The sequence below is a fragment of the Ailuropoda melanoleuca genome, chromosome 7 (assembly GCF_002007445.2).
Source record: "Ailuropoda melanoleuca isolate Jingjing chromosome 7, ASM200744v2, whole genome shotgun sequence".
NCBI lineage: Eukaryota > Metazoa > Chordata > Mammalia > Carnivora > Ursidae > Ailuropoda > Ailuropoda melanoleuca.
Window position 1 is genome coordinate 46,842,549 of NC_048224.1, and position 12,027 is coordinate 46,854,575.

General features: G+C 49.1%; 1 protein-coding gene across 10 annotated transcripts in view; it reads right to left on the bottom strand.

The window, feature by feature from the left end:
* Positions 1 to 12,027, bottom strand: part of CDK5RAP2 (CDK5 regulatory subunit associated protein 2) — a 164,003-nt gene that overhangs the window by 70,077 nt on the left and 81,899 nt on the right. For 9 of the 10 annotated variants that reach the window (XM_034664403.1, XM_034664406.1, XM_034664401.1 and 6 more), the window contains 4 exons: positions 11,122 to 11,219; positions 6,282 to 6,412; positions 4,771 to 4,880; positions 2,512 to 2,640 (listed from right to left, as the gene is read on the bottom strand). In XM_034664403.1, the coding sequence (XP_034520294.1) occupies positions 2,512 to 2,640; positions 4,771 to 4,880; positions 6,282 to 6,412; positions 11,122 to 11,219 (468 nt within the window). The remainder of the gene's footprint in view (positions 1 to 2,511; positions 2,641 to 4,770; positions 4,881 to 6,281; positions 6,413 to 11,121; positions 11,220 to 12,027) is intronic. The other variant, XM_034664402.1, reaches the window with a different exon arrangement.

Consider the following 12,027-nt stretch of genomic DNA (forward strand, 5'->3'; position numbering starts at 1 on the left):
AGTGAATAAACATAAAGAAAGAGAAGCAAACTGATTAGAGATTATTTTAATGCCCTTTAAAACCAAAGGACACCCGTCCTCAGTCTTTTGTTTGGGTGGTTTTGAAGTGAACTGCCCACATACAGGAGTAAGCACGGTCTTCATCAGCTGGAGGGAATCCATTCCAGGGCAACCATTTTGAGGACAAACCTGACAAACTACATCAAGGGCCTCCTACTATTTATACCCTTCGTCAAATTAAAGGTTGCAGGGGGAGGCTATGTGAAAATAAATTATATGCCTACTTTACAGCTGTATCTTTCCCTATCTGTACTTTAGACCAAGCAATTACATATCTGGGAATACAGTCGAAGGGGGAAAAAAGAAAAAAAAAACCTAAACCCAGAAAAAGATTTGTGTCTGAAGACACTCATCAGGTAATTTTAAATAGCGAATTGCTGGAAACAATCTATGTGTCCAACAATAATGAGGCAGTTAGTTAAATTTCAGCACACTCATAAGATAAAATAAGATGCTATAATGTAACAGAAATTGGACAAACACGGGAAACAAAACCGTATATGCGTTGTGGGCCTGTACACGTTCACATACACAGAGAAGGAAGGATTCCACAATGTTAGTTAACTGTGCGTGTTTTAAAGTGACAGGATTGGGGTAATTTCTTTTCTCTATTTTAACCCAATGCTGTGGGCTAATTAAATATTGGAGAAAAATACTGAATTTCGAAAACACAGAACAGGTTTTCTTTCCCCCCCTCCCCTTCTCTGATTTACAGGCTCTCGGGAGTAGGAATGGTGCCCAGCCCCGACACTGCAAGCCCCGCTGCTCAGAAAAGGCTGTGGACAGCCTGGCCATTTCCCAGCCTCATCAAAGGAGAACCACACGCACACCCAGGGCACGGCAGCCTCCCCTCTTCGCCATCCCACCCTCGCCCCCAAGCGACCTCTCCTCCCTCAGCTCAAGATCACTGTGGGAACAGCTTCCCTCCCACGCGGATCTTGGGACCTTCCCGCCCCATTCCGGGGGAAACGGCTACACGGGACAAGGCTATTCACGGGGAACGTCAAGTTGAAGTGCAATCTGACAAATGATTCAAATCTGAATCTGCTGGTATTAAGATCTCGCAGTGGGAAGAGGAAAAAGCCTCTGTTCTCCAAAGGACATAATGGGACATTTAACAGATTTTTTTCAAAGGGCAAATGAACAAACAAACTCGCCATTTACGACTCAAATGAAGTAGGTAAAGAATGAGCTGCTTATTAAAAATGCTGCCTTGGAGAAAACAAACCCAGAGACTTGTTTCTCCCTAAATGGACTGCAGATATTCTTAGTTTCCAAAATTATCTGGAGCCCGGGAGGCTAAGATCAATAACATTCCCTCTCTCAAAGACAGCAGATGGCCAGAGCGCAGCGTGAATACCTGCGAGCGGCTCCCACTTTGAGGGTGGGAGGAGACAGCTTTAAGGCTGACAGATCTTTCCGCAGAATGTGGCAATGAGACCTCCTTTACCTGGCAAGCTCGGCTGAGTTCAAGACAACCCTCACCAAGAAGACTGAGGGGCCCGGGACACAAGGACAAAAAGGCCCTCCTGCACTTTGGAGTAAGAACAGCTCCAGTCCTCTGAGAAAGGCTAACAGAAGCCCAGCACCAGGCTCTGCCCGTCGGGGAGTGAAGCCAGTCAGGGACTAAAGGGAGGAGACAAGCGCTTCCCCACTGGCACGACTTCAGGGTCCCCCTCCTGTACGCGCGGGCCAAGAACGATGAAATCAGAGACAGCACCTCACAAAGACAAGCACAGACCCAGGAGGGACTGGGCTGGATGAGGCTTCCGCATGTGTCCTGGGGTGCGAGGGCTAACAGGGTGGGCGAGCACACGAGCGCAGCAACCACAGGCCATATCGTGGTCCTTGTGGAGACACCAAGATCTAACCTTTCCTGGCTGTTTCGGACTTTCAAACGCCACCAGCAAAAAATTCCCGCGGCCTGAGGGCCCTGCTCAGACAGGCTGCTGGCTTCTGGCCTTGGCCTCCGCACAAGGCAGTGCGGGAGTTCCCGGGTCTGTGTGGGAAGGGATGACACACATCCAGTCAAATCCACCAGGCCGGAAGCCACGTGCGGGAGAAGATGCACAAAATTCAGAAGATTAACACAAAAATGAAAAACGTGTTTACTCGTCTGTTTTTCAATGTTAACAGATTCCTTAATGCGGCATCTACACTACCCAAATTACTCTCCGGATCCCTCCGAGACCAAACCACTCATCCAGACGTGCCATGTGCAGCACAGACCCCAGGGCCGGACTCGGGAGTCAAAAGCCATCAAAATATATCCAACGTGTCCGTGCAGACCTACCCCAAACTTTGAGGAAAGCTGCTGACCAGCCAGGGCCCTCCGAGGCACAGCCAGCACAGAGTTTCACCAGCGGCCTCCTCAGGACAGATGTGGGCTGGAGACATCTGGGGGGCTGTACCGTTTTGTAGTGAGCACCTAACACGATCGTTTCTCCTTACCTCCGATTGTTCTATTGACTCAAGTCTGTCACCTCCCTGGAAACCCACGCAGGAGAGATCAAAAATGGTTTTCTTCAGGTGCTGGTTGTCTGTATACAGTTCCTTCACCAGCTGTATCAGGTCACTGACCTGGGGGATAAGAGCAGACAGAGAAGTGGCTGCCCACCAGCCGACCTCGGCTTCCCAGGGCCTCGGCCCTGCACACACACCTTCCTGCTGAGCGGGCTTCTCAGCACCACAATTACGGAGGATCGGGCAGCCCGACTCCAGCCTTCAGGCGCCCCTTCAGGGTGCGGGGAAAGCAACACCAGCATGCCTGCATTCTAATCCCACAGCCACCCCTCCAAGGCAATCCTGGGCTAAGCCTCCATTTCCTCATCTGCGGCATGGGCTACTGTGGGAACTGATCGGGATCACGGTCACAGTGCACCGAGGTCCTTGGCACAGGCTATGTGCCCCATCACGGACAGCTAAGCGATCTCCGTCTGGTACTTGAGGCCCCCTGGAGAACAAGCCCCCGAGGCTGATGTTTCTGAGACTGTGTCAGAGCCTTCTTTCAGAGCATCGACCTTCTTCTTTGTATACCTATCTGGCGATGTCAGTAATAATCATCATCTTCAATTACAAAGCAATTTACAGCTACTAAAATACTCCCACAAGCTTTAGTCATTCATTCCTTACAGAAATCCTGAGGAGGTGGACAGGCTAGAATGACTATTCCCATTTTACAATGAGGAGCCAACATACAAAGAAGTTTATTGTCCAAGGCCCCGCGGCTGGGGATGTCTGGGGAATTAAATGACATATAATGACGGCCAAAGTGTGTCGCCATGTGGGAAAGGGGAGCTGCTTCCGTAGAGGTGGAATGGGCCTGAGATCCCAGGGCTGAGATCCCAGGGCTCCCAGTCCAGTGCTCCTCCTTAAGGCACAGCTCTTGCTAGACCAGGTACATCAGTAATTAAGCAGGCACCACCTTTGTTCCCTATAAGCTTCAAACCCCAATGGCTAATCATTTTGCAGACTTCTTAATGGAGTGAGCATTAGCCCCTCCAATAAAGTGGGAACGCCCCCACCGACTACACACAGCAGATGTCCAATACGACAACACATGAAGACGAACTAGACCCAGCCCTCGAGGTTGTAGGGAGAAGAACAAAACATTCTGCCTCTACAAACACTGACTAAGCACCAACCACATGAACACCTCCCGCCCTGAAACAGTGCCACAGGGGATGCTGCCAGAGGCTCTCAGCACCCCTATTCTCTCCATCTTCAAAAACTAAGATGCCTCGATGCTCCTTGTTCCACTCCTCCCCAAGATGCTGACATTCTTGATACTCCTCTCTATTCCTTACTTTTAGTACTTTCTCTCTCTCTGCGGAGAAGGCCCTCCACCTAGACAAACTTCTATGCATCCTTCAAAACCCACTTCAGGCCTCACTTCTGCTGAAAAGCTTCCTCCGATCAAGTGAGCACACCCAGCCCCCGACAGTTAACTTCTCCTTCTCTGCTGCCTCTCCCCTGCATGTCCACCTACTCCAGCAAGCCCTGCACCCGACACTGCAAACACCTGTTGACCCGTCTGCCCACTCTACGAGAATGTGAATTATCCCAAGGCAGAGACCGACTCTGTCATACATGTATGATAATTGGATAATAAATCACAGTCTCCTCTAAGCTCACACTTCCTACTCTGACCGGTAGTGGTTAGGATCTTGAAAGTGCTAAACCACTCTCATCACACCAACAATCTATGGATTGAGAAACCTGGTTTCCAGTTTTAAAAAAAGATTTACTGATCAAATCTGGATCTATATTCTTTCAGAAAGCACATATTAACTCCCACTGTGTGTGGTAGGTACTGGAAAATCAAAAATAAGTAAGATACAATCACTGACTTCAAGGTGCTCACACCTGGTGGGGATACAGACAAAAACCAGATAATTACAGATCAGTATGAGCATGCCATCAATGCAGTTAGGTGCGAGAGGAGAGGAGAATAACCTGAGGGCGGACCTGGACAGCCTCTGCTGGAGGAGATCAAGCCTGGGCTGGTCCTCCAGTCTGAGAAGGAGGGTGTCAGGCACAGGGGAGGGCACGCCAGGTAACAAACACAGAAGGAACAAAGACGGAACAAAGACAGGCAGGGAGAGAAGGAAGAAAGGAGAGGAAACGAACTTTCAGATTCTTACACCTCAGATCAGGAACCCAAGAGACAACAAATAACCAACAAAGGACTGAAAGTTGACAGGTCAATACCTTTTTCTTAAGTTCTTCTTGAGAAAAATGTTCCATTTGAAACCGATTGGGCTCTTCAAGGCAAATACTCAGATAAGATGTTTGATCACTATAAAATGAAAATGGTTCTTCTGCAAAAAAAGAAAAAAAGGGGGGGTGAGGAGAAAAAGAATATCAGAAATAGATCCTTCCAAGCCCAATCCTAGTATAATCCATATAAGGCAATTTGAATTGGGAGAAGTGGGGGCAGGGGGAGGGTTGCTACAAGGGGGAATAAGTACAAATAGGGAGTCGAAGGTACCACCTTTGGAGCAAAAGTAATTTTCCCTCTTTCTCTACAGGCTGATATCTCAATGTACGGTTTCATCATGGGCTGCAGGCTTTCACTGTGGCCTATTCCGAATTATAATTTGCATATCAAGTGTTGTACCTAGAGACCACTCTGAGTGGTACCAGCGGATGGTGATTTCAGTTTAAATGAGGGAGTGATTCTGTTTAGGTGAGAATACAGGAATATTAGACGTGACCCTCAAGGGTAGAGCTCCAGGGAAATAAAAGTGCCTGATGTATTTTTTACTGGCCCCAGGGCCCTCTGTGGTTGTGCGGACAGCAAGTGCAGAAACTGGCTGCTAGATCTCAGATAAGAGAATGTCTGGTCACCTGTGTAAAGGTCTGCTTCCTCTGCACCGAAGGTCACATCCCAATAGGGAGGGAAGGCACAGAGGAAGGGCAGGCTATCTACTGAATGACGCATGTCTACAAACACGATCTCATTTAACGATTCGGGGACAAGAGCTGACATACCTAACGCACTAGAAAGAGCTACACTTCAAAGAAGGATATCCTGGCTCGAACGTGGGTAAATCAACCCCCACCCTCAACCCGAGCCCCAGGCTCTTCATTTGTAAAATGAAGTCAACAGCTACGCCAGCCAACAGGGTGATCGTCAGGACCCGAGATGAGAAATGCAGTGCCTGGTGCTGTGCCTTATACACAGCAAGCACTCCAAAAAAGTCAAGCCTACCACTGCTAGCACCAAGTTTTTGTACCCATGCATGCCAGGTACCAGGCTCGAGACAGAAAGGAAGAGGACAGTCGTGCAGACTCGAGGCTCAGGTTCAAGTAAGGGAGACGGCTGAGTGTTGCTACGATGAGCACAGCAATGCTAGAACCACAGGCCCCTCACCTTGTAGCCCTCCCTGAGGAACTCACTCGTCGTGACAATGCTAAGGGCAAAGTTTCACCCCGAAACAGCAATCTCAGCGCTCATGCGTCAGTGCGGCCCAGACTCTGCAGTGGGTGCCCCGCTAGGCAAACTGATAACGACGCGCTAAGCCCTTCCACGAAGGCCGAAGCCAGACACACACAGACTGGGAGGGCCAACATGAACACGGTCACCACAAAAAAGAGGAACCCAGACGAAATCCTGTGGGCTCCTCATCCCATACTGAAGTTTTAGGACTTTCTTAAAGTTCAGCCACGGCCCTCCACGTGGGAAAACCAGAGGGAAACACATATGAGAGAGCACGCACCTTCCCGCCTCCGAATTTCACTGATCTGCTCCTCCAGGGTCTTCCGCAAATTCCGACAGGAGAGCACATCCTGCTCCAGCCGCTTCCGCAAAGCGAAAATGCTGTTTAACTCAGCCTGCAGGCTGTTGGTACTTGGTAAAACGAGACACCGGAAATTTTCTTTTAAGTTTTTATTTAAATTCCAGTTGGTTAACATGCAGGGTAATATTAGTTTCAGGTGTAGAATAAATACAGTGACTCAACACGTCCATACGTCACCCGAAGACACCAGCATTTTTAAACAGACCTATTTGTGCTTTAAGATACAAAAGCTGGCCAGCCTCCCCTTGATTGTTAGGTCATCAGTGGGTTTTTTTCTGGTTATAAAAGTAAATATATGCTTACGGAAAATTTAAAACACAAAAGCATAAGAAAACAAGAACTACCATGATCCTGCTACCAATTAACATGGGGCAGGCTGTGTGTCCTTTTTTTTTAAGACTTTATTTTTAAGTAATCTCTATACCCAACATGGAACTTGAACTCACAACCCCAAGATCAAGAGTCACACACTCTACCGACTGAGCCAGCCAGGCGCCCCTAGACTCCATTTCCTCCCAATCTTTTTCCCTGAGTATTTTTACAAAGGGAAAATAATACTTGACATACGATACTGAATTGTGCATTCCTCACTTAAGTATTTCCCTACATTTTTGGAAATGATTTGCAAGCATCATTTTCAATGACTATGTAATATTAATCAGGTGAATGGCCCACCATTTACTTGAACTCATCCTCTTAGTAGTGGACATTTGGGTCATTTCCAAGTTTTTGCTACAGGTGTAAATAGGGAGAAATCATGTCATTCCCCAGAATGTTTCTCTGTTTGGAGTAATGCCTTTCAAGGGCTTGGGTGTGGAAGGGGAGGCTCTCAAGAGCCTCCATGTCACCTGGCGCCCAGGCTTCAAAAGAGGAGACAAGGGAGAGGAGCGAATGTGTCACTCCTGAAAGACATGGTACTGGGGGTGAAACTGAGGGGCAGAAAGGAAGTGAAAACAGAAAAGAAAGAGAGGGAGTTGATAATAGGAGAGAGGAAAGGACTGATTTAGGGGCCAACAGAACTCCAGCCCCACTCACAAACACAGGGTGGGATGGATTTTTATTTGGGATGGGGAGTGCCAAGTCTCACCTCTGGGTCAGCGTGACACAGCATAACCTGCACAGAGAGCCTGAGTGAGGCCAGCAACCCAGAATTCAGAAGAGGCCATGAAAATGCACACCCCCCAGAATCCGCAGGAATCCTGGGGTGTTGTTCAACAGAACTTTCTGGAAGTTAGAAGTGTTCTGTATATGCACTAATATGGTAGCCTTTAGCTAAATGTGCCTACTGAGCAGCTGAAACGAAGCTAACATACTGAGGAACTGAATGGGTAATTTTTCTTAGTTCCGATGTCGATAGTCCCCTGGCTAGTAGCTACTGACTTGGGGGGCCCAGACCCACCAGATGGGCTCTGGCTTCCTCCCGACGTGGCACCTGGCAGGGATCTGAACTGAGTGCACCCAGCTCTCAAAGGAACAGAGACGCAGCCAACATCTGAATAACATAAATGATGTTTCACTGAACATCTCCGTGCCTAGAGCCTTTCACATTCAGGTTCATTTCTTAAGCCTGATTCCCAGCAGTGCAATTACTAGGTCAAAGTATATGAACATTTTTCAAGACCAGCAAAACACATTAACAAATCAGAAAGCCTCCTTTTTTAAATCCTGAGAAATACATCACTTCCTGTCCAGTGTCTGACCTACAGTTCCCTAAGAGGGTCCACCAACACCTTGAGACCATCTGCAAAAATGTAAGACTATGTGGCTGTTTCTAAAGAGAGGGCCCATGAGCTTTCATCAGATTTTTCAAAAGGGGTCCAGAGCCCCAAAATGGCTAGGAGCTACTGCTCCAAATGTCTGCGCTACAGACTCGAGCCACACTCTCCTTCACAGATTGCTTCCAGCTCCATCCATCGAACCGCACATATAAATCAACATATATCGGAAGGAAAATAAACCATTATGTCTCATCTTCCATGCTCGCCGCTTTGACGACGGTTCACTGTGAAGCAGTCTTCTTGCGTGGGAAGGGGCCCTACTAGCAACTTGTACCTAGTTCCATTTCAAGGCAATCATAATGATCAATTTGTAAGGCTGATGGAAAACCTCACGGAGGTGTCACAGCACTCACTTGGATGCAGCCGTGCTGCAGAGACACTTAAGCAGGGGGAGAAAAGGAGATTGTTTGAGCGAAGCTGCTGCGATTAGGGCTGAGGAAGGCTGACTGCTCCCCTCTCCTTCCATTTTCTGACAGGGTGAAAAGTACACAGCTGCTGCTCCCGTGTCTGTCAGTTATGTTTCCCTAACTCCAGGGCCTTTTCAAGGTGTGAGGAGTTGGTAGAACAAAAGGTGTTCCACCTAGAAAGAAACAAAAGCCCTGTGCATGCCTCCTGCGCCAGGCGGCGGGGGGAGGCGGCAGAAAGGAGATGGAGGCACGCTCCACGCGGCACCCCACGCAGCACCCCACCCCTAACTAGCGCCATGACCTCGGGCAAGTCGGTCCAGCTGCCTGCGTCCTGCCTGCCTTCCTCATCTGTGGAATGGGGATAACACCTGCCCTTCGGGACCGTTTCAAGGATTAACTCTCAAGAGTTCCGTGGGCGAGCGTTGAGCATAAAGGCAAACACACACGAGACACTCAACATGCATCACGTCCCTCCTTCCACTTATCCAAGCGCCTCCCAAACAAAAGAGGACGTTCATAAGCCGAACGTTTCGATTCTCCGGAGTGATAGCAGGGATTCCCATCTGGGGACAACTTAACCTCCCACGAGAGATGTGGCACTATCTGGAGACGGTGTTGGCCGTCGCGCTGGGGCAGGGGACGGCGCTTGTGGAACGCAGTAGTAAACGCTGAGCCGCTGTTATGCACCCCACCCAGCACAGGGCCCAGAGAAGCTGCCTGGGACCTGGCCCGTCCCCACCCCCACCCCAGCTTCCCGGCTTCACTCGCCCCTCCCTGAGCAGAAATGCCGAGCAGCTAAGGCTTCTGGAAAAGGCTCATTTTTAGAAAGTGATGCCTACTTCCAGAATTTCATCAGCATGTTTCCGTTTTCTCTAAACTCACTTCAGATCAACAAATCTGACAATGATCTCCTATCTCAGAAGACTAGATGCAGGTTACAGGGGGCGGAGGGGGGCGGTCCTCATCCTCTCAACGCTTCCCACATGCCCACTCCACCCAGCCACGGCGACAGGCGCTGGGAAATGGAGCCGCTGAGGAGACAGGGCTCTGCCCTGAGGGGCGCATGGCCCTGATGAGGGGGCAGGCCGGTTACGGACAAGCACCCAAAGGGTGGCAGGGGCAGCTGTGAGGGCAGCCCAACAGTGACGACAGCCTCCTCACAAGGGCAGCCCTCCAGATGAATTCTCCAGGCCTCTGGGAGACAACGGCAGGCTGTGGGGGCCCGTGCAAAGGTGAAGACCATTCCAGCCAGAGTGAAAGGCTTCAGAGAAGGAGCAGTGAGGGGGGACAGTTTAACTTTTTATTCTGGAAATCTGTATAAACATACACAAACGAAGACAAGCTCCTACACGAGCCCCTCCCCGTTTCCCCACACCCCAGCCCCGACCACCAGGCAGCCACGGCTGCTCTTGTTCCACCGGTATCCCCACCCACCTCCACTGCTTCTGTACGGTTTTGAAATGAACCCCAGACCCTGTATCCTTGCACCTGCAACTAGCCTGGTGTGGGGAGAGAGGAGGTCGTAATGTGAGAAATCACCGAGGCCAAGCCTGCGCTGGCGAACAGAGGCCCAGAGGGGCCCACTTGCCTGTGGACACAGAGCTAGGACAGAGCGAGGCCACTCGCCTCCAGCAGGCTCTCATCCCCACACCTCACTGGCACCAGAGCATCTCAGCAACTCTGTAAAGACACAAGTCACTCCCAGACACAGAAACTTGCTTGAGTCCCTGTTTGCAGTCACTCACCACCTGTGTAACTTTGGACAAGTCACCTAACTCTCTCAGTGTTCGTGGCCTCATGGAACACAGGGATAAAAACATTACCTCACAAAACAGCTGTGAGGATCGTATGAGATAATACATATGGAAGTACTTTCTTAATCTATAATATAGTACTATAAAAACAAGTAATTATTATTATGCTGTTTTCATCCTACGTTCATCAGGATAAAAAATCAAACAATCCAGGGGCACCTGGGTGGCATGGCGGTTAAGCGTCTGCCTTCGGCTCAGGGCGTGATTCCGGCGTTATGGGATCGAGCCCACATCAGGCTCCTCCGCTATGAGCCTGCTTCTTCCTCTCCCACTCCCCCTGCTTGTGTTCCCTCTCTCGCTGGCTGTCTCTATCTCTGTCAAATAAATAAATAAAATCTTTAAAAAAAAAATCAAAGAATCCAAAAATTAGACAATTCTTTTTTTTAAAGATTTATTTATTTATTTGAGAGAGAGAGAAAGTGCCTGCGGGGGAGGGGCAGAGGAAGAGGGAGAGAGAGAATCTCAAGCAGACTGCCCCGAGCGCGGAGCCCAAGATGGGGCTCGATCTCATGACGCTGAGATCGTGAACTGAGCCAAAATCAAGAGTCAGATGCTCAACCAACTGAGCCGCCCAGGCACCCCAGAATCAGACAATTCTTAATATAAAATACGTTTATGAGATTTAAGTAAGGCAACCATCGTCCAAGCACTTTAAGTTTCCTAAGCAAATGGGGAAGGCTTTGCTGCCTCAGACACCAACCGTATTTATTCAAAATACACGTGTCTGTATACGTGTATGATGTCCAAACAGTAACCTTACCTGTCTGGGTCCTGCAGAGATTTTACCAGATGAGTATAGATGTCCTGCTCCTTCTTTAAGACCTGAATCAGCTCTTCATAGTCTAATTGCTGCTTTTCCTGGAAATGACAATGGGATATCTGACATGAAGGGAAGAATTTTAAAAGAGTACATCCTGACATTATGCAAACATATGTGGGTAGTTTATAAATCCAGACGGAGGTGATCAACGGTGCCAGGCCCTGGCTCAGGCCACAGTCAGAGAGCACCACCTGCAGGAAGAGTGTGGGAATGACTGTCACCATGTCCCTCGGAACAACACTGAGAGCCGTGCGTCCCACACTGAACAGCAGCTATAAATGGAACATCATTGCTGCCCGACACAGCCATCGTGAACCTGTCACCCCTCAGCGCTGCTGGTCATCGCTTTCTCAACACTACAAACAGTGCCTTTCCACACTTGCTCTTGCCCCAAAGACGAGAAGTTCACCGACCCAAACCTGGTATTAGGGACAAGGGACTTACATTGAAATAGAGAAGGTCAAGTGAGCCACGCTCTAAAGGCATCCCAAACAGAATGATGACAAAGGGAACTGAGATGGATCTCTGCTACTTACCAGCCATGGGACCTGAGGTGACCAGCTAAAACCAGGGGGTGAAAGTCTGAAGAATATCAGGGTATTTACATAGACTCAAGACACCTCAAAACACTGATTAAAGACAGGAAAAAGGAGGAACTGTAGAGTCAAGACACCCAGTGAACGCCACCTTCATAAAGTTATCAAAGTCCACATGGCCAGCAATGAGGCAAATCTAAATCGTGTACCATCAGACAGGACACAATGAGAGGACATTCCTGCCAAAAACACCTACCTAAACCCGATCAACCAGGCCACGTCAGACAAACCACAGCTGAAGGACACTCTA